General features: G+C 42.3%; 1 protein-coding gene across 2 annotated transcripts in view; it reads left to right on the plus strand.

Moving 5' to 3' along the window:
- The window catches only part of VPS13B (vacuolar protein sorting 13 homolog B), a 316612-nt gene that overhangs the window by 48021 nt on the left and 247633 nt on the right, over positions 1 to 20958 (plus strand). For both annotated transcript variants that reach the window (XM_054385615.1, XM_054385616.1), the window contains exon 16: positions 5158 to 5342. In XM_054385615.1, the coding sequence (XP_054241590.1) occupies positions 5158 to 5342 (185 nt within the window). The remainder of the gene's footprint in view (positions 1 to 5157; positions 5343 to 20958) is intronic.

A 20958-nucleotide genomic window follows, 5' to 3' on the forward strand; every position in this document is an offset into this window, starting at 1 on the left:
TGTTTGAGAAAGTGGCAGCTGCTGTGGCCTGAGGGTGGCAGGGCTTGAGTAAGAGGTAAACACTGTGCACAGCTGCAGACCTTCACTGGAGCCTGTGCTTGGCCTTCTTCAGTTGGCAAATAAGGACAAAACTTGCTTGAAACTTGCATCTTGAAACTGAAGGACATGGAGGCCAGCTGTGGTGTCCCCTGCTAGCCAGCCCTGCTCAAGGGATTTTGAAGAAAGGTACTTCGGTGTCGTAGTTGCTTTTTGTTTTTTTCCTTTGCATCTTCTCTTTAAGACAGGGTCATGGGAGTTGGTAGGATCAAGAGCACTGCTTTAGAAATTTGTAGTTGGCAAAATAATAACTTGAAGAAAAAAAAATCACTTCCATGCGTTAGGACACCCAGTATAGTTTCCTAGTGATCCCTCTTCTGGAGAAGACTCTGGGGGGACCTTAGAGCTGCCTTCCAATGCCTGAAGAGCTCCTACAGGAAGGCTGCAGAAGGACTTTTCCTGAGGGTGTCTAGAGACAGGACAAGGGGGAATGGTTTGAAGCTGAGGCAGAGCAGGGTTAGACTGGTTCTTCAGTCTGAGGGTGGTGGAGGCTCTGGAACAGGCTGTCCAGGGAGGTTGTGGCTGCCTGCTTCCTGGGGTGTTCAGTGCCTGGCTGGATGAGGCTTTGAGCAGCTGAGTCTTGATGAGAGGTGTCCCTGGGGTGGGGAGGTTGGAGGAGATGATCTCTGAGGTCTCTTCCAGCCTGAGCCATTTTATGAATCTCTTCTTCATAGCACATAGGTACTAACTTTGTTGGTCTTAAAGACTCCCTGGCACATGTGAAGCTTTTGAGACTCACAGTGAAGAGCCCAAACCTGAACACAACCCCCTATATCCATGTGACTGCCTCAAAGGTGGTTGGTTTTGAGGAAGGGAAGTGTAAAGCTAATGGCAGAGTCGGGACTTAAGGTGCCTAATTTGGATCGAACAATAATTGTAGCCTTTGAAGTAAAAAGTATTTTGCATGTACTGAGATTTCATGTTTTGCTTTAAATATAGCTTCTGATATCCTTTAAAATTCTTTTGAGGTTGCTAATTAATGAGGCCACAGTATAATAATTGTAACTCTGCAGTTCTGCAGTGTGTACCTGGGAATCATTAAGGCACCCTGTCCATTCCTGTCCTTGCTGGTGATGATACCCTTGATCCCTCTGTTGCTATATTAAAGGTTTTTGTGGTAATGGGAAAAGCAAAATGCCCTTCCCCCTTCCAGCAGCTTCCTTTTGATGCTGTAACTTCTGTCTTAAAGGATACCAGAATTGGCTTCTGGGGTGCCTGCCTCCCTCCCTCCCTTTCTGCCTGCCTCCCTCCCTCCCTTTCTGCCTGCCTCCCTCCCTCCCTTTCTGCCTGCCTCCCTCCCCTCTGCCTCCCTCCCTCCCTTCTGCCTGCCTCCCTCCCTCCCTTTCTGCCTGCCTCCCTCCCTCCCTTTCTGCCTGCCTCCCTCCTTCCTTCCCTTTCCTCTGATGTTAAAAAGATAACTCTCCAGAAGTCAGTTATGAAGTGATGGTGCTGTTCCCTTCTAATCCAACATCTAGAATTTTCAGAAAGGAAAAAATTAACTTTTTTTATTTGTCAGAAGTCAGTAAATCCTGAAAATCATCGTTTTCTCCTTGTAATAAATTTTATTATTAACAGTGTTTCCTACAAATAAGAGGCAAGGGCAGCTGCAGCTGTTGAAAATGCACCTGTGTAAATGATGACATTTCAGGCAGCCTGTAGTGAATCCTACAGAAGAGGTCTTGGAGATGTTTTCAGAATGAAGTGTTCCAAAACAAGTTTAATTATTGTTTTGCTGATGATAATTAGCTTGCTCCTCTAGCACAAATAACTGTCTGAAGACTAAAGATAGTGTTAGCATATGCAGACACATGATAGGGCTTTTTTATTTTGAGAAGTAGTGACTTCAATCTTGCATTCTAAAAAATAACAATCCAAAGACTGTAGTGGTTAACTTCCTTCCTTTCTTCTTCTCCCTGTGCCCTCCCTTCAGACCTTTGGTGTTAGTCATTAAGTAGCAGACATTATTTCCCTTACCCAATAATAGTTGCTTAAAAGTTAAGACAAAGGATCAAAATAGTCATTTAAAGTTGAGATGAAAGGTGAGATGAAATAGAAATATGGATTTGTGGTAGGACTGTAGGTGAAGCATTTGCTCCTGTCAAAGCCATCATGCCATTTCTTTTAGCCTAAGTGGAAAGGCTTGCACTTGCTGAGTGAAATTATTCAGGCATTTCAATTACATTCAGGTTCTCCTAAGGCACAGTTGCTGGGTTCTAGTAGCAGGTTCCTGGCTTTGTTATTTTGGAAAAAATGAACTCATGGTATTTTACTGTACAGGATATGAGTAATAACAAAAATTAAATTTCTGGAAGCCTTTTGCAGCTTTGCAGTTGGGGACTTTATATAAACCTCTGGACCCAGCTGTTCACCACTGTATCCTTTCAATCACTTGGAGGTGTTGATTTTAAAAGAATGAGTTGCTGTTCCTAAAGTCTACAAACTGCAAATATTTCATAGCAGGCCTGTGAACTTGCATGGATTGGATATATGGGTGCCTGTGCATGGTGGATAATAAGGACCAATTTATGCTTTCATTCAAGGGCAGTGAAGAGAATTATTTTCTTTAATGCTATGCCAGATTTATCCAAATATTTCAGCAAGTCTGCATTACAGTTTGTCAGCAAACTGGGTACAACCAAAGTGCATTTAAAAATCATTTAATTAGGACAGATTCATTTTCACTCCATGCCACTACACAGCAAGACTTGCTTGTTCATATTTCCTTCAATTTACCCTGGAACTTGGCCAAGCTGAGCTTTAATGAGTAGCCTATCCTGCTAGTTACATTAGGATTTATTTTCCCCTGGAGAAGAGTGTTGGAATTGGTAGGTTTTTAACCTGCTTGGTTAAATGAACATATGTTCAGAAACTGCATCTTAACTCTTTGAGAGTAAAGATTTGAGCAATAATGACTTCTATTGTTGTTCCAGTTTAAGTGCAGTTTCAACAGGGGGTTTAGATTCCAGCCGTGTGCCAGAGCTGGTTTGATACGGTGATGAGTTTTGATATGAAGTCACATTCAGTTGCTTGACACAAATTTAATGATACAATATAGCAACACAGATTGGTTTGCTGAAAAAAAAAAAAGCTATTTCTTCTTGTGTTTTCATTTGTTGCCTGAATGTATCTCTGGGGTCATAAAACTTGGTTAAATATGGCTCAGTACCTTATTAATGATGGATTTTCTGTATTAACAGGTGCAGTTTGGTAGCAAACTTGTATTCTGAGTTCTTTTAAATGCATTATTTGTGTTTCAAAACTATTATAATAAATCCTGAATTATAAATGTGCTTTCATCACTAGCCAGGCCCAGTTAAAATTTCCTCTAAGCAGCATTTGCTGCACACATGGTCTGATACTTTCCCCCCCTCCAGCCTATAAAAAAAGGATTTATTTCCTTCTACTTCCCATTCCCCAAAGTTGTCTGAAAAGGACCAGTAGAATTTATTCCTGTGGGATTGTTAAAGCACAATCTAGTAGAATTTGCATATTCTTTAAGAAAATAAAGAAATTCATACACTGTTATTAGCCATAAGGGAATATTTTATGTGAAACTTTAGTGTTAAGTTCAGCATAGTTCAGTGCAGTAGCTGTGATGTGTATTAAGTGAATAGTCAGGCTTCGAGAGGAAAAGCTTTTCCACTCCTTTTGTAGAATGGCTTGGATTGGAAGGGGCCTTGAAGATCATCTAGTGCCAGCCCCCTGCTGTGGACAAGGACACCTTCCACTAGCCCAGGTTGCTCAAGGCCTCATCCCATCTGGCCTTGAACACCTCCAGGGCGGAGGCATCCACAGCCTCCCTGGGCAACCTGTTCCAGTGTCACATCACCCTCACTGGAAAGAATTTCTTCCTAATCTCCAGGCTAAATCCTCCTTCCTCAAGCTTCGATCCATTCCCTCTCATCCTGTCACTATAGGCCCTTGTCAAAAGTCCCTTCCTGGCTTACTTGTAGCCTCTTTCAGGTTCTGGAAGGCTGCTCTAAGGTCTCACCAGGGCATTCTTTTCTCCAGGCTGAACAGCTCCAACTCTCTCAGCCTGTCCCTGTAGGAGCTTATTAACCTCTGTAAATATCTGAGGGGTGGGTGTCAGGATGAAGGTGATGGTCTCTTTTGAGTGATGCCCAGTGGTAAGACAAGGAACAATGGGCACAAACTGGAGCAGAGGAGGTTCCCCCTCAACATGAGGAGACACTTTACAGTGAGGGTGCCAGAGCCCTGGAGCAGGTTGCCCAGAGAGGTTGTGGAATCTCCTTCTCTGGACACATTCAAAGCTCTCCTGGATGTGTTCCTGTGTGACCTGCCCTGGGTGCTGCTGCTTTGGCAGGGGGGTTGGACTGGATGATCTCTGGAAGTCCCTTCCAACCCCTAACATTCTGTGATGTTTTTGGTAGTGGTCTATATAGTCCCTGAGCATTTTGCTTCCAACCAGAATGTCCTTTACCTTGCACTGTCCTCCTGATCCTGCTCCTATCTTTTCCTCTTCCATGATTATAAAGTAAAATGCAATGTTACTGGAATTACTTAATGAGCTCTGCCTGCCCAATATGGAACGTGAGAGGAAATCTGGAATGTGGGCCGCTTTGTATTTTGTTGTGTGGGTATTGTCTGTATGATTTCCTTGATCACTGCACAAATCCCATTTGGTGATTCACTGTAAGCTTTGGAATCAAATTTTCAAAAAGTCAAAGTTCTTAACAGGTTTTATTTTCTGTGTTTTTAACTAACAGCCCAATCTTATGAGTTGCTCTTACTTTGGTGGGAGCACTTGGAAATGCTTTTATGAAATACTGTGAAAGGAGTTAATTAGATTAAATGTTGGTGTGGTTTTTTTTCTCTCATGTTCTGGAGGGAGGTGTAAAGTTAAATCATGTAATGGAAGTCATATTTAGGGTGAATTTCAGTATAAGTGGAATCTCACAAGAAGTAATGTGACAGACAAAGCTCCAGTCTTGCAAACTTAACTGCCTAGAATGTGCTGTTCAGTGAGTAGGTTCTGACATTTTTTTTTATGCACCACAATAATGATTTTCCTTCTTTTTTTTCCTTGATTCTTTTGAAAAGGGCCAAGCGAGCTCACGTCCCCCTGACCGAATGCATATTTGAGCTGCCTCATTTGGCAGTCCAAGCAACCAGAGCTCAAACCCTTCTGCTTCAAACCATTTATCAGAGCTGGTGTCATCCTGCTGGAAGTTTCAGTTCTGTGGTGGTGAATGAAGCTCTACTGCATGAGGTCTTCCAAACTTCAGGTAAGTAAGTGGGATTCTTTGGGTTCAGTATTTCTTACGGTGCAGGACACTGCTGAGGAATGTGCATACAGTTAGATCCTTTAAATCCAGGTTTTTACCTGTAGTAGTTAACAGACAGAATGGTTTTTGTGTGTGCATGGGTATTTATAGCTCCAGGATGTAAGGTAAGCCACTGAGTTTCACTCCCTGGCACCAATTTCTGGATGCATTTAATTTTCCCATACAGGATATTTTTTCCATGCCTCCCTCATGTGAAACATCCACCCTTGCTACCTTGCATGGTGCCGTGTTGTAACTTGAAATCATTCACACAGGTGAAGCTGGATCATTTAAAGGCTTTATTAATCAATGGCATACATTGGTTTTGATTTTAAAGGACTGCAGATGTTTCTCGTCCAGTTTCATAAATAAATGTTGCTTAAGTGTTGTGGAACTGCTAAGATCTGCAAGCCTTAGTGATGATGATATAACTAATAAAATTGGTTACCTGCCGTTCTTTTGCAAAGCATCCATGGATCAGGGGAGTAAGGTATGGGTTTTGACCAGTTTACCAGTTGACCATAGTCTTCAAATGCATAAAGGTCATCCAGAAGAAGAAAAAATACTTTACTGATCTGTTTTTAAGTACAGATTAGAGTACTGTAGACCTGTTACTGTGTATCCACTGTGATAACAAGAATAATCAAGGTCTCTTGGAATCTCCATCATTACTAGTCATGGAGAACATGTTAGGAGACTGATTCAGATGCAGTAAATAATGACTTGAAGCAGAATGGCAGATCAGAATATCACTGGAAGTCTTTACCAGCCCTGCTTTTCTCAGTCCTATTTTCCTTCTTCCAGTCATGTTGTTTTTTACAGTTAAATCTGTGTTGATCTGATGGTGCAAAAGTGCTGCTGTATTTTCAGGTCTGTAACCTGTTTTAAGTGCTTAGTTTTTTCCTTCTCACCCAAAAGTCATTGCTTCTCTTCATTCTTTGATTCTGTGTGATTCACCAAGGATGAGCTTGTGAGGTTTTGTTTCCATGTGCTGGTTCTTCTGAAGGGAGCAGGTTTCCCATTCGTACCTCAGAGAAATGTGAAAATACAGTCAGCCACATTTCAGGTGGTTTTAGGCTTTGCACAGTTCCAAACTAGCCATCATTTAACATGTTTCAGTCCTTCAGTGAACTGTGACACAACTCTGCTAACCATACAGCTGCAGAATAGCAATCTGGAGCCCACACTGGAAGCATTTACAATAAAGCAAACAAACAGTGCAGCACACTTGGTTTGATCTCCTCTTGTTCACAGCTTAGTGATTGGCCTGGTCAATGTTAAACTTCTGCAGTGATACTCCACATGAACTGGATGAAGGCAACTTTGAGTTCAAGGCTATGAATTGATTGCTGTCTATCCTTTTGTCTTAATTCTTAGCTTGCTTGATTGTCTAGGTCTGCTACCTTGTGTTGGAATGCCTTTGTGGAAAATTCACTCTAATTAGCTATGTTGAAAAAACATCCCCATGCTTAGGGTCAGCTCCCTTCTACTGTAACAGCAACATCTCCATCCCTGAGCTTCTGACAAAGCCTGACTGGAATGGCACAGAGAAGCTGGGATTTCAGCTGCCTTTTTTTGTTTTTCCCTCTTCTTTTTCTTCTTCTGTGAAGTAACTCTGAGGATAACATAGTCAGTCAGGAACGTTTTGGTAGGCCATGCGTGTCTGTTAAATCACTGATATTCTTTCACTAACGTTCAGCTTCATTTCTCCAACATAAACCAGCAGCTGAGGAATGTTCCTTGGGTCCTTGCCTGCCTTTGTTTTCAAGATTCTAAAAGCCATCTTACTAGCGGGTTAGAAATACAACAGGACAAGCAGATAGTCTCTTTCTCTCTCTAGATTCTTATCCACCTGTGAAATAAACCTGCCCTGAGCAGACATGACATTATTCTCAAGAGAAGAAAGGACTCCTGTAGTATGTTTTCAAGTTTTTTAATGGTTTGCCATTATCCAATGATTTCTAGCAAGTCTGCCTGCCTACCATCTGGATCACAGGCTTGTGGTCCTTCTTGATAACACAGTACAACACCATGCTGGTTTGTCCTTTGGGAACAAACTCTGCCCTCCTGCAGAACTGTTGTAGTTGTGTTACCACTGCCAGGTGCTTTTTGCAAGCGAGTGATGTGCCTCTGTACTGTATTGATCCAGTATTACTTGAACCTTTACCCTTTATATCTTTGTATCTTCTCTTTTAGCAGGAATTATGGTCCCTAGTTATGCTTTTCCCAACACAGCCATCTCCTCCAGTTTTAAAACTGCATCACTGAGACTGTGCTTATAACATGGACTAAGAGATGTGGTAGAGGAAAGAACAACAGGTGAATTGTGGGGGAAGGAAAAACACAACGGAAGGAAAAAGCAAAAGGTGATCAGCTAATAAAAAAGAGGAGAGAGGTGCAGGGGAAGACCAGGAGAAGCAGGTAGAAAGAGTTAAAGCAGATAAGCAGTAAAAGTTAAGAAAGAAAATCTAGGAGGATGACAAGTACAGATAGAGGAGTTGCAGGAGGAAAAGGGAACATCACAGAACATCTGACTGCTGGTCCTTTGACATGCTGTGGAGTGTCTCACAAGGTATGAAGGCCTCTTTGGGAACCTGTCTGCTGGGAAACTAATGGAAGACTTTCTCTGGAGGTAGTTTAAAAAGGGAGCTCTGCACATTTCCGCAAACACAGGAGACAAATTTATAGCTAGTATCTAGAGTTCTGTCCTATGGCTTCATGCTGGAGCAGAAATAACTTCAGCCTAAGTTATTTTTGAAGGAAGGTGATGTAGGAATTCAGAACAAACTTGAGCTCTTCCCTCTACAAATTCTTGTTGGGGATGGATTAATGGAATACCAGCAGGTGAAAACAGCATGAAGATTGACACTCTTCTGTCTTCCACCTACCTTTCTCCCCCTACTCTCCAGAAACCTTTTTCTACTAGGATAAAAGAAACCCAAACTTTCCTCAAGTATTTCATAGTTTGTTGGTTATTAGACTTACTGTCTTCAGCAGATAGTCCTAGAGTTTCTCTTTTGATGTACTTGTCCAAAGGCAAGCTGGGTGAAAAAAAAAATAAGTTTTGAGGTCTAAAAAGCAAGTTGTGTGTGTTTGGTTTCTGACAGAAGGTAGTAATGATGTGTCTGTGGTACTTCGAGTATGTCTTTGTCATGTGTGGTAGTAAGATCTGTTATCCTAAAACTGCCTGTAAATAAATGTGAGTGAGCTGACTGAGCTCAGTTCTTGTGTGGGATAGGCAGAATAAGAATTTCAAGGAGGATGCTGTGGTTCTTACACTGGCTATTTATTGTAAATATGTCTAAATATTGTGCCTTCCTTAGCTCGAGACAGTTCTTATTAGACTCTTTTGTTACCAAAACAAGTCTGCAAAACATTGCAAAAGAAGTGTGCCAGTTAAGATCTCTTTAAGGCTGAGCATAGTTAATCCTGTGGAGTTAATTGGACTGTATATTTTTCATTATTTGCTGTTAGGTACCTGAAGCACTCAATTTCTAACCCTTTCAGCTTGCCAAGCAAACATATACACAGTCACACATGGCTTTAGTTTACTCAGGAAAAATGGAACTGGCTACCACTTTTTCCTCATCCCGTTCAGGTAGTTCATTATTTTGTTGACAGTTCAGTTCCATTAATCTGGTATTATGGGGGGGGGGAAATTGCTTGCAGACCTTAGGTTTCTCTATTGAAGGTGATCAAACAGGCATTTGAATCCCCCATGTAAATGATGTCTTAAAGTTAAAACAAAAATCTCCTTTCCAGCAAGTAACTGTAAAACTATTTTATGCAAGATTTCATGTGGGATACCTTAATGGTTGAATAATAAATTTTACCTCATAAAAATGAAATTCAATAATACAGTAGCGTTCTCAGCGCAGTAGCATCTGGTGGAATCTCCTGAGAGCCAATATTTTCCAACTCATTAGGATCATGTCGTTCTGTATGTCGTCAACATTGACTTAGCCAAGCTACCTTTCCTTACATAACCGCCAAACTATTAAATAGGTCTCTTGTGGAGTGAAGTCAAATATTCCTCTTATTTTTGCTTGTGCCTTGGAAGAAGAGAAGAAAATGTACATGTTGTAACGTTTAAACATCTGGTCTCGACCACATCAGGGTAGCACTGAGAAAAGTAACAGGATTCAGTTGTTCTTCCCAGGTGTACGTATAAAAAAGGGGTTGTGGAGCTGCTGCATACTTCTTTTACCACTTAGGAAAAAGACTGAAATAAGCAACTTGCCTTTCTAATACCCCTGGCTTTAAAACTGCCTTTTTTTTTTCTTTTTTTTTTTTTCCTTCTACCTGCTCCCCTGCCACCAAAGCCCAAAACACCAAACCCAGCACAATCACAACGTTGCCAAGCTCAGTGGTAACGCAGGTTGTTAAGCTCTAATCACTTCCTTGCAGCTTATTGGTGTTTAATCTCTATTCCACAGAATGTGGCCACTCTTGGCATTCGTTTTGTAGAGCTTCACTGAAACTTTCTGTTGCAGATCAAAGTGTGAGAGTGTATTCTCCTCAGTAAGGACTTGAGACATGTCCTGTATCAGGAATAGTGTGGCCAGAAGGAGCAGGGAAGTCGTTCTGCCTCTGTACTCAGCACTGGTTAGGCCATATCTTGAGTCCTGTGTTCAATTCTGGGCTCCTCAGTTCAAGAAGGATGTTGAGTTGCTCAAACATGTCCAGAGAAGGGAACAAAGCTGGTGAGGGGTCTGGAGCACAGCCCTGTGAGGAGAGGCTGAGGGAGCTGGGGGTGTTTAGCCTGGAGAAGAGGAGGTTCAGGGGAGACCTCAGGAGACCTCATTGTTGTCTACAACTACCTGAAGGGAAGTTGCAGCTAGGTGGGGGTTGGTCACTGTGATGGTTTGAAACTCTTTTTAATTTGCTGGTGTGAGGGGGGTGGAATTTCAGCTCACACTGACACCGTCTCTTATCTCAGGCAACCAGCAACAGAACAAGAAGACACAGTCTCAAGCTGTGCAGGGGGAAGTTTAGGCTTGATCTTAGAAAGAAGCTCTTCACAGCAAGAGTAGTTGCCCATTGGAAGCTGAGGGAGAGCAGGGTTAGGCTGGATCTTAGGAAGAAGTTATTCGGTTCAAGGGTGGTGAGACTCTGGAACAGGCTGCCCAGGGAGGTTGTGGCTGCCTCCTGCCTGGGGGTGTTCAAGGCCAGGTTGGATGAGGCCTTGAGTGCTGAGTCTAGTTGAGAGGTGTCCCTGCCCATGATGGGGAGGTTGGAGAAGATGATCTCTGAGGTCCCTTCCAGCCTAAACCATTCTAGGATTAATCAGCATTGAGGATCTTCTTAATAAATCTTATGTCTGAAGCAATGGGTCTGCAGTGGCCTGAAATGAGGAACTAACATGTGTAGTATGCATGGTAACTAGTAATTATATCTGCCTTCTTTTCTGGTCTAATTACATACTAATAAACTGTGAGAAGCACAGCATTCTGGTGAAAGAATAGTGGGAGGCATTCAAACAAGCTTAACTCTGCTTTGTAATGTTGTGCTAAAGGATCTAATGTACTGAAAAATCCACTTGAGACTTCTGAAATGTCTGTTGTGGTCCAGGTCGATGTGTGCTTAGTGTGTACACAGTCAGAGAGAGAAAGAAAAGCTGAAAAAAGCTGTGGGTTGGGAAAGGAACACAAATACAGATGAAATCTCTAGATATCCATCAGTGGATGTAAGCTTCTGAAGGTGAATTTGGTTTCAGAATTGCAGGAGAGCTCATTTCAGTCTGGTTGGTGACATTAACAGTGAACTCTTGTTGGTTATGTAGGTGGGCTCCCAAAAGCAGGACACTTAAGCTGGGAGCTATAAATAGTGCCCTTCCTCCAGTCTGGAGTTTATTTGCACAAAGAGCCATGGAAGCTGTGACTGAGAGCACCTGTTTTGTGTGCTCAGCTGGTAGCTTGATGTTATTTCTTGTCCTGTTAAGAAGGGTGTTTGGACAGCAGGCAGGTAGGCTGCCCTTAGGCTGCCCTTCTGCCGCCTTCCAGCTACCAGGTAATGCATCAGGTGAAAAACTCTCCAGCGAGCTTGAAGTGATGGCTTCTTTTCTAAGAGCTGTAGAGCGTGTTTGAGACTAAGCTACTGCAATTCAGTGTTATGACAAGAAGACAGGGGAAGAACAAGAGGAGACTCCAGGGGGATCTTAGAGCTGCTTCCGATAGCTGAAGGGATCCTACAGGAAGGCTGCAGAGGGACTATTCACAAGGGTGTCTAGAGACAGGCCAAGGGGGAATGGTTTGAAGCTGAGGGGAAGCAGGGTTAGACTGGAACTGAGGAAGCAGTTCTTCAGTTCAAGGGTGGTGAGACTCTGGCAGAGGCTGCCCAGGGAGGTTGTGGCTGCCTCCTCCCTGAGGGCGTAGAAGGTCAGGCTGGATGAGGCCTTGAGCAGCTGAGTTTAGGTGAGAGGTCTCCCTGCCCATGGTTGGAGGGAGGTTGGAGGAGGTGATCTCTGAGGTTCCTTCCAAGCTGAGTCATTCTGTGAATCTGCTGAATAACAGAAACTGGAAAATTTCTGAGAAAAGCTCAGAGCAGCCAATGAAAGCTTCAGGGATAACAGCAGGAAATACTCTTTTCTGGGGGAGGGCCCTGAGAAATTGTCAAATATTGAGTGAACCTGGAAGCGTTTAGTGTTTGCTGATAGAAGAAGGAAGCATGAAGGCCAAAGCCATGGTGACTTTTTGGTGCCTGTGTTTTAAGAGAAAGATGCATGCAGAAAGTCTTGCAACAAAAGTATTGACTCCAGTCACGGTACCAATTACTAAAGAGTGCTTTTGAGAAGAGCAGGAGGAAAATACTTCATTGCCTCTGGCAAAAGATCAGGGTCATCAGAAAATTCAAATTGGAAGGGACTGCTGGAAGCCTCTAGCTGAGTCTTTTGCTATTGTGAGGAGCTGTGTCCCTGTGCTTGGTGCGCTCTTGGCAGTAAATGCCAAGTTTAGGACTGTAGGGTGCACAGTCTCAGGTCCCTGTTAGCTATCTTTTATAGTTAATCTCTATGCAGATCCTTTCAGAGTCCCACCTAGCTTCTGGAGCACAGTTTGTGTGTGCATTCAGCAGCTTTTCCAGTGCTGTGAAGTTGTGTTCTGATGAAGATAACGTGCAGGTCAGGAGGGTGGGCTGCACTGCTCTGGGCTTGGTGTTAGGATATTGCATCTGAACCCATCCTGTCTGTGCCAACAAACCAGATCACTTCTGAGGTCCTAGGAGTCCACAGATATTTATGTCTGCTCTTTTTACACTGACTGTAAGCTTTAAAGCAAAGCTTTGAGGCAGAACAGCATTTGCAGTGCTGTTGAAAGCTCACATGATTGCATCTTGCTCTAGCTCTCACAGCTCCTGGTTTCATCAGTTAGCTCTGTGTTCCATCCATTGGGCTCAGATGAGGTGGTTGTGATCAGCAAAGTGCTAAGCACTTGATCTTCTGTCTTTCAAGAGAGCTTTTTATAAAACTTGCTTTGATGTGTACTTTGTGTCCAGGCTACTTTCCCAGTGGGATCACTTTTTATGCTGCTATCTGTTCATATGTTGCAGTATCCCAGATGTTATCGATGAAACACAGCTTGCCAGCAGATTTATGCTCATCACCAAGGTAGTATCTTGCCACAGTCAGCAATAAGAGCAACCACTTACTTAATTCGTAAACTTTGCCTCCTGTAAATTTGCACAAAGGCTTGAAGTTCTGTCTTTGCAGGTACAGAATATTCCCTAAATACAGGAAAATAAAATGGCTGAAAAAGGGAATAGTCCTGTACCCAGCTATTGTCAAGATCTCAGTCCTACTATATCTCATGGCCTTCCAGTCCCTTTCCTGCCTTCATTGGAATGATTTGTCTGAGTTTGAAGAGAGACGTTCATGGGAATTTCTTTTAATGATGTCAGTAAAAAGCTGTTATAACTTAAACACTGGTGGGGACAATGATCACCAGAAGGGAGCTGGTGATCAGGTATTAGAGTGTTGCAGGAAGCACCGAGGAGTCCACAGAGATGGTTGTGAGATGAAACACAGTCCAGAGCGTTCACTGGAAAAGATTTTTACTTTTATTTCTTCTAATGTTTTCTATCAGGCATTCACTCAGACACTGCGTTTGCTGTGGGAGCATTTGATGAGCAAACTGGGCTGTAGGAAAAGAAAGCTGCAGACTTTATAACAATACCTTGAAGCACATGTACAAGTACAGTGAATGATTTTTTAGAGAAGTAATTTATGTATTTCCCTCCCTGTTACATTCTGAAGCTGGTCTGAGTTATGAAGATTGTCATTAAGGTTTCTATAATATTGCTCAACCTTTTCTGGAACCCATCTACTGTACAAATACTTCCAGGGTGAGCTGGAGACTGTTTTATTGCACCAGGTGGCTTTGTTCTTAGGCTTTCAAAATGGCATGAGCATCTGTGTGTTAATTATTTTGGGTGAGGTTTTCTCTACTTTTCCCTTGAAATTCTTGTTTGCTGCAAGGCAAGAAGAGTTCCCTCTGTGCAGAGTAACAATTTCTTTGTTTATCTGTCACATCCATTCATCTCCTTTGCAGTTTCAGTGTTTTGCTCTCATTGATTTGAATATAATTGAACGTCTTCTGCTGACATATTTCTTCCCTATGCATTTATAGTCCCAAGCCCTCTGACGTAGCTGTCGATGCTGTTTCTTTGCCACAGAAGTTAATGTCTGTGGACTCCCCTGCCTGTGGCTAGAAGCCTTTTGCATTATCAGTTATTCTTGTCATTGGGTCTGGCACTGAAACCCTTTGATGAGGTAAAATAACAACTTCATCACTTTCTGTCCTTGCTGTGGACAATCAGCTTTATTAGCCTTGGAATCTGAATGTGTCAGATGAATTCCTCAAGCCTCCTGTGCATCGCCTGTGTTTTATCCACGGTGCAACAGAAGGCTGTGCAGTGCTACTATTTTTATACTCCTAGTTCCACACCTGTTTCTTTTGTTACTAATAAAAGCAAGACTTCCAGAACGTATCAGTGCAATGGAGTTGTCCTTCAGATCATTCTCATCTGTGTGAAGAACTGTTTGATATTCCAGTTGTGGACTCTGTTTCCCAAAAAAAGTCGTGCGACAGCAGCAGCGAGGTGCAATAAGAGCTCTCCTAGGATTCCTTTCAATAGAATGGAAGACTGGGGGTATGTAAGGTTGTGTGGCCTTGAATGTGATTGTTATTTGATATATGAGCTGTGACATAGCTATTGCATGACTGAGATGTGCCTGTAAGCGATGCAGTGTACAGATGGGGTTTCTCTGAAACAAAGCCAGCGACTCAATCTGAATGTGCTCATTTAAAGGGGAAAGAATACTTCATAAAACATATGGGAACGTTTCTGCTTTTTCATTAAATGACCTTCTTGCTCTTAAGCATTTTTTATGATTGTTCATGCTAATATGTCGTTTACCTGAAGCAGGATTGCCTCTGCATCTGTTTGGTCTAGTGACGTTTGTGTAAAGTTCTGAATATTTAATTTAAAAATGCACCGAAATGTATTTTTCCTACTTTGTTCCACAATGTTCAGCAATTCAAAGGTGAAATATTCCTGTTCATGGAACTGTTGGGAAAAAACCTTTCCATTCTGCACTGCAAAATACGGGATTTGGGAAGAAAGTCACATGCTGGCAAGAGGGCAGTTCCAGGGTGTGATTTAAATTACATGGTCACTGGGATCCACTGGAATCAAAACTAGGCTTATGCACATTTGAGTAAGAGAATGCAGACCAAGTTTATGCAAAGAGGATCCTACTCTTCAAAAGTGTGGATGATGAAAACGTGCAAGGAATCAGCACAACCCACAACTCACCAAGGACCTTGTGTCATGATATGGCAAACCTTATCCTGGGCTCCATCAAGAGGAGTGTGGCCAGGGTAAGAGAGGGGATTCTGCCCCATGACTGCGCTGCTGAAACCCCTCCTCCAATACTGCCTCCAGTTCTGATGTCCCCAGCATTAGCTGGAGGTTCATCTAGGAAATGTCATTCAGACTTTCCCTCTTCTGGTGCTGTTCCTTAGGAATCTATCATTGGTTCCAGGTGAGCTGTGGTATTTGTGGACCTTTGATTTAATTCTTCTGTTCTTTTATGTTATTTTGAATGCAAACAGTTGATGTGAAGGAACCATTTTTGTGCTGACTGAAAATTCAGATGATAGACTGAAATGACACAGATGAAATATGTGATACAATAATAATTTTTAATGCAAACTCAAATTGCTCAGTACTTGCATAACTTCTCTTCCTCATTTCTTTCTTAATGGATATTTCCTCCCTAAAGGAATTACAAGAAAGCCAATAATGGCTTTTGACAATGCATTTACTTGTATAATTGTATATGTTGTTGAGGTGCTTTGGTGCCAGATCTTGGTTGTAGGCATTTTCATAATGATAAGAGGGTTTTCAAACCTCCTCTGTGCTGCCTTGCTGTGATTTCCTGTTACTTTAGCTGATAGAGGCTTATGCTGTTGTGTAACAGAATGGTCTTCCTTTGCACTCCTGACAGCAGCTTTCCCACACCTTCTAATGATCAGGCAGATATGTGAGGAGTTAGTTCAGCTTGTAGATCCAGCTGGAAACTGCTCCTTCTGAGGGTTGTTTTTCAGTCCTTTTAGCCGTTTATCTGGCTTCCAGCATGCCCACATGAGCACTAGAGGCAGCTCAAGGCAGAGGGAATGATGGCATTGCCCCAAGGGGAAGCAGCTCAGACCTGACTGTAATTTATAGACTAATCTGGTATCAAGCTCTGCAGCAATCTCAAGATCTTATTTCAATCTATCAGCTGCTTCTCTTTTACTTTTTGAAAGATGCAGAGTCTTGTAGGTTAGGGTCATTTATGTTCTTTGTTTGTTTACAATAGTTAAAAATTCCCACTTACTGTTTACCCTGGACTTACGGACATTGCACAGGATTATAGGAGCCTCATCTCTGAATGCTGAAGCCGTTCTGTCTCAGTCAAAAGGGTGTCAGAGTTGATGAAGTTCTACATTCTGCTACACTGGAACAAACTCACAGCGTTGTGGCAAAAATACTTGATGAGATAAATCAGCTGAAATTTGTTTTAGTAGCATCCCTGCACGGAGAATGCGCCAAGCAGGTATCTGTAGTCAGCCTGCAGGTAGGATTTAGTCTCTCCATTTGGAAGTGGCAATTAACTTTCTGTAAAGAAAAATTTTACTTTCTTTCATAGACTACTATTTGGTGGCCATTTCAGAAGTTACCACTACTTAGCTAGTCTTCTATGGTGGGGTTTCTGCACATATAGGGCCATAAAAATGTCAGCTGCCTTTTTTTTTTTCCTGGCCTTTTTTTTTTTTTAATTGAAGGTAACCTGGAGGTGTAGGGGGAGAAAATTAAAGTAGGACTAAATAGAATAGGAATTTTTTATTACAGGAGGGTACATACGAAGATTTTGTTTGCAAGGGGATGCTGTAGAGAGCTGTGAAGCAAGCCTCTGCAAGCTGCATTGGGGATCCTGTGCCAAGTAAACTACAGATTGTATCCCAGACTATTCTGAGCATTAATGTTATCCATGGTATAAAACCAGACAGTGGTTTTGGTAAGAGCCTGTAAATCATTCTTGGTGAAGAAGAAAAGGCATTATTGGAAGAAAAAGGATTCCATTCTGTTTGTGGTTCGTTTTTTTTAAGGTGTGGTGGTGGGGTCACTTTGGTTTTGCTCAGAGTTCTGTGCAGACAGGTAAGCTGCCATCTCCCTGAAGTCTCTCAATCACTTCTATTTCTTTCTAATTAAATGATTGATTTCAGTGCTTTGCTTTTTTTTTACTATCTATAAGCATTCCCTGTCCATCAGGCCGTGTGGCTGTATTTTATGTGGTTTCTCACTAAAATTAGCAAATCCATTACCTCAGCAGTTAAGCAGCCAACTGTGCCAGTGCTGACCCAGTGCTCATGGTGTAACGCTGCTGAAGCGCAGCCAGGCCCCAGAGACCTCGCTGGAATACACTGCTGTAAGCAATTTTTAGGCTGTAGAGCCAAATACCTTTTTCCCCTTGATTTTATTTCCACTTTCATTTCCTTTGGGATTCTCATTTCCTAAGAAAGGTTGGCCTTGTCTTCAGTTGCTTGAATACATAAATGGTCTACCTGTTCTGTGATGACTGGGTGCAGTTGGAGCCAGTGTTTCCCTTTGTTTTCATTTTTGGTTCTTTATATTTCCCTTGAGTATTTCATGTGTTTGTGTAGCTGTGGTATTTTTTTTTTTTTTATCTTAGCAAAGCAGCACAGATGCACTTTCTTTAGGTGGCATTCCTCTAAAATACTTACTCCATTTTTTTCTTTTCTTTTTTTCTTTCTTTTTTTCTTTTTTTGTTTGTTTGTTGTTTATGACTCAGTTTATGCAAGCAGAAATGTTTTAGGCTTCTGCAAATATTTAGGGAATGTAACTGGACTTGTCAGCTTATGTGTGTCTGAAAAGCAGCTTAATGAATGGCAAACCTGCTGTGTGCTCTCTTCTAAAATGTGTAACAAATGCAACATCTGCAGCCTCTGTGTTTAACACGGACAACGGTCCTCTGGAAAAGCAGAAGTTGATTATCAGCAAGATTATTCTTTATCTTTCCTTTTAAAGCATCTGATATTTTGGGCCTTCCCCTCCAGTGATGACACACTTAGGAGAAGAAAGAAAACCCCTAGTACTCCTTGTACAAGAAATGAGAGCTCTCTTTTTGTCCCTTTTTTACACCTTCTATTTATGTGTCTCCATACCAGCACAGGCATCTTCTCTCCTTTATGAGGCATTGGAATCTGAACTATGGGGGTAGTTTGTCTCTTTTAGCTTTGCCACCAGTGTTAGAAGTCTTTAGTTTTATTTGTGTCACTGTTATGGAGGAAATTGACTTTCACAAATCATGTTAACATCATCTTTCCTTGATCTTCTCTTGTTTATGCCTTTTGTATGGTCTTGTTTTGTTTTGTCTCCTGTTGCAATGAAATCTTTTGGCAACGCAGTTCTTTGTATGCATGGGCAGATGTTTAGCTTCTCATGGTGGGATGAAGCCAATGGGAAGTCAGTGTGTGTAACATCAGTGGCCCTTTCATAAAGCTGATGTGCACATTGCTTCTGTGTACTTTGTGAAGAGGTGATTAGGTAACTGTTTCCTCTGGGAATTAATTTGAACCATCTGTCTGGTTATTAATTATGCATTCTAGTTGTTGTATTGAAAACATTCCTTTCCTGCATTTATTGATGTTGTCTGGAAATCTTGGGAACTACACTGACACATATTGTGTAACCACTCCAAGGAGTAGTGATGTAAATAGAGAAGCTTTTTGTTAGAATATGTTATTTATTCTATCATGTAACTGAACTTGAACAGAAATTCTCTCTTGCTCTCCTGCTTCAGGTTCTTCAAAGCTTGAATACCATTTGAGAAGTGTCATTATTGTGGTTTATTAGCAGTTTGGTGAGCATTGCAAAATTAATTTTCTTTCCCCTATTCAAAACTTCTGAATTTGTTTTATTGGCATAATGAAAAGTCCTGAAAGAAGATGAAAGCTAAAGCTTGTGGTGGGGTCTTCAGGGAGAATGTCACTTAGCTCTACTTACCTATTGATAATTCTTCAATGACTTCTCACAAGTTTGTCCAGAAGAGATAATTGATTTCTTCACAGTGAAGAAAGTTCAACAGCTGAGCTCAAGTTTGCCATGGTGTGAAGAACCACGAACTTGCCTCTGGAAATAATATTTACAAATGAGCACCAACAGCTTTGATCCAGACACAGAAATTGTATTTTGGTTCCATAACCATCAGAGCTAAGTTAACATGAGGACTAACTCCAGTATGGATAGCCCAGATACAGATTGTAGGGAAGAATTTGGTCTTCTTCAAAAGTCAGCATAAAGAGGAACAATCTTCCCAGGAGTTTCTAAGTAGCATTCTTGTATGGACTCCTTAGCTAAGTTCTGCTGTGCTGGCATTTGTGGGTTTAGGACATGTCTGTACACCTACTGCAGGCTTACATTTCTGTTTGGAGAAAGTCTGTCAGAATCATGGAATGGCAGGGGTTGGAAGGGGCCAGTCCAACCCCCCTGCCAGAGCAGGATCACCCAGGGCAGGTCACACAGGAACACATCCAGGTGGGTTTGGAAAATCTCCAGAGAAGGAGATTCCACAACCCCTCTGGGCAGCCTGCTCCAGGGCTCCCTCACCCTTGTAGTACTGAAGTGTCTCCTTGTGTTGACTTGGAAGCTCCTGGGTTCCAGCTTGTATCCATTGTTCCCTGTCCTGTCACTTGGCACCAGCCAAAAAGAGAGCATCACCTTCATCCTGACACCCACCCCTCAGATATGTATAGACACTGATCAGATCCCCTCTCAGCCTTCTCCTCTCCAGACTGAACAGCCGCAGGGCTCTCGGTTCTATGTCATGTGTGCTTGTTTCTTCCTGGGAAGTGACCAGAGACTGTTGAGATCAAAGTGATTAGTGTGAGAGCTGAATGGTTGGTGTGAGGTATGTGAAGTACATGGTGCAGAAGGTTCCATGGTGATCTCTTATTTTTGTTTCTACGTGAGGTTCTGCAGATACTTCTTTTCAGAGACAGACTTACATGGTTAGAACATGGTGGTGTAGCCATGAATGCCATCTTCCCACATCTGCCGTGTATGCCAGTGCCTATAGGACAAAATTAAGGCAAATGAAGTAATAAAGATCCTTATAATTATTGATTATGTTCCAATTTTGTTGCATTATAAAAGGAGGAGATCTTTCTTGAGTGTGACATGCTAAATATTGAATTAATTTCCAGAGGAATGTCTGCTTTTCATTTTGAAGATGGTACTGTGTTCCTTCGAGACACGTGAAAATGATTATGGAAATGAGGGTATGTGATCTGAGCCACACTGCCTCTTTGCTCTGCAGTGTAACTTCTCTTGAAGACCACGTTATTGAATACTTCTGCTCATAAGGACAGTTCTCTGTTAAGCACAATTCCTGTCTCATTTTATTTCCCTTTAGGAGACTTCTGGTTTAATATGTACAGAAATTGGAGTTTAAGTATTGGAAACTATATTGAGAGCTCCACTGTTGAGTTTTTAATGGTTTTATCTGGAAGAAGTGATTTGCTTCAATATGATGAAATCCTAAAATGGCTCAGGTTTGAAGGGGCCTCAGAGCTCATCTCCTCCAACCTCCCCACCATGGGCAGGGACACCTTTCAACTAGATTCAGCTGCTCAAGGCCTTATCCAACCTGGCCTTGAACACCCCCAGGCAGGAGGGAGCCACAGCCTCCCTGGGCAGCCTATTCCAGAGTCTCACTAACCTCAGACTGAAGGACTTCTTCCTAAGATCCAGTCTAATCCTGTTCTCCCTCAGCTTCAAACCATTCCCTCTTGTCCTGTCTCCAGATCTCCTCATGAAAAGTCCCTCTGCAGCCTTCCTGTAGGATCCCTTCAGCTATTGGAAGGCAGCTCTAAGGTCCCCCCAGAGTCTTCTCTTCTCCAGGCTGAACACTCCCAGCTCCCTCAGTCTGTCCTCATAGCAGAGCTGCTCCAGCCCTTGGATCATCTTTGTGCCCTTCACTGGACTCACTCCAGCAGCTCTGTGTCCTTCTCATGCT

The sequence above is a fragment of the Indicator indicator genome, chromosome 12 (genome assembly GCF_027791375.1).
Source record: "Indicator indicator isolate 239-I01 chromosome 12, UM_Iind_1.1, whole genome shotgun sequence".
NCBI classification, from domain to species: Eukaryota; Metazoa; Chordata; class Aves; order Piciformes; family Indicatoridae; genus Indicator; species Indicator indicator.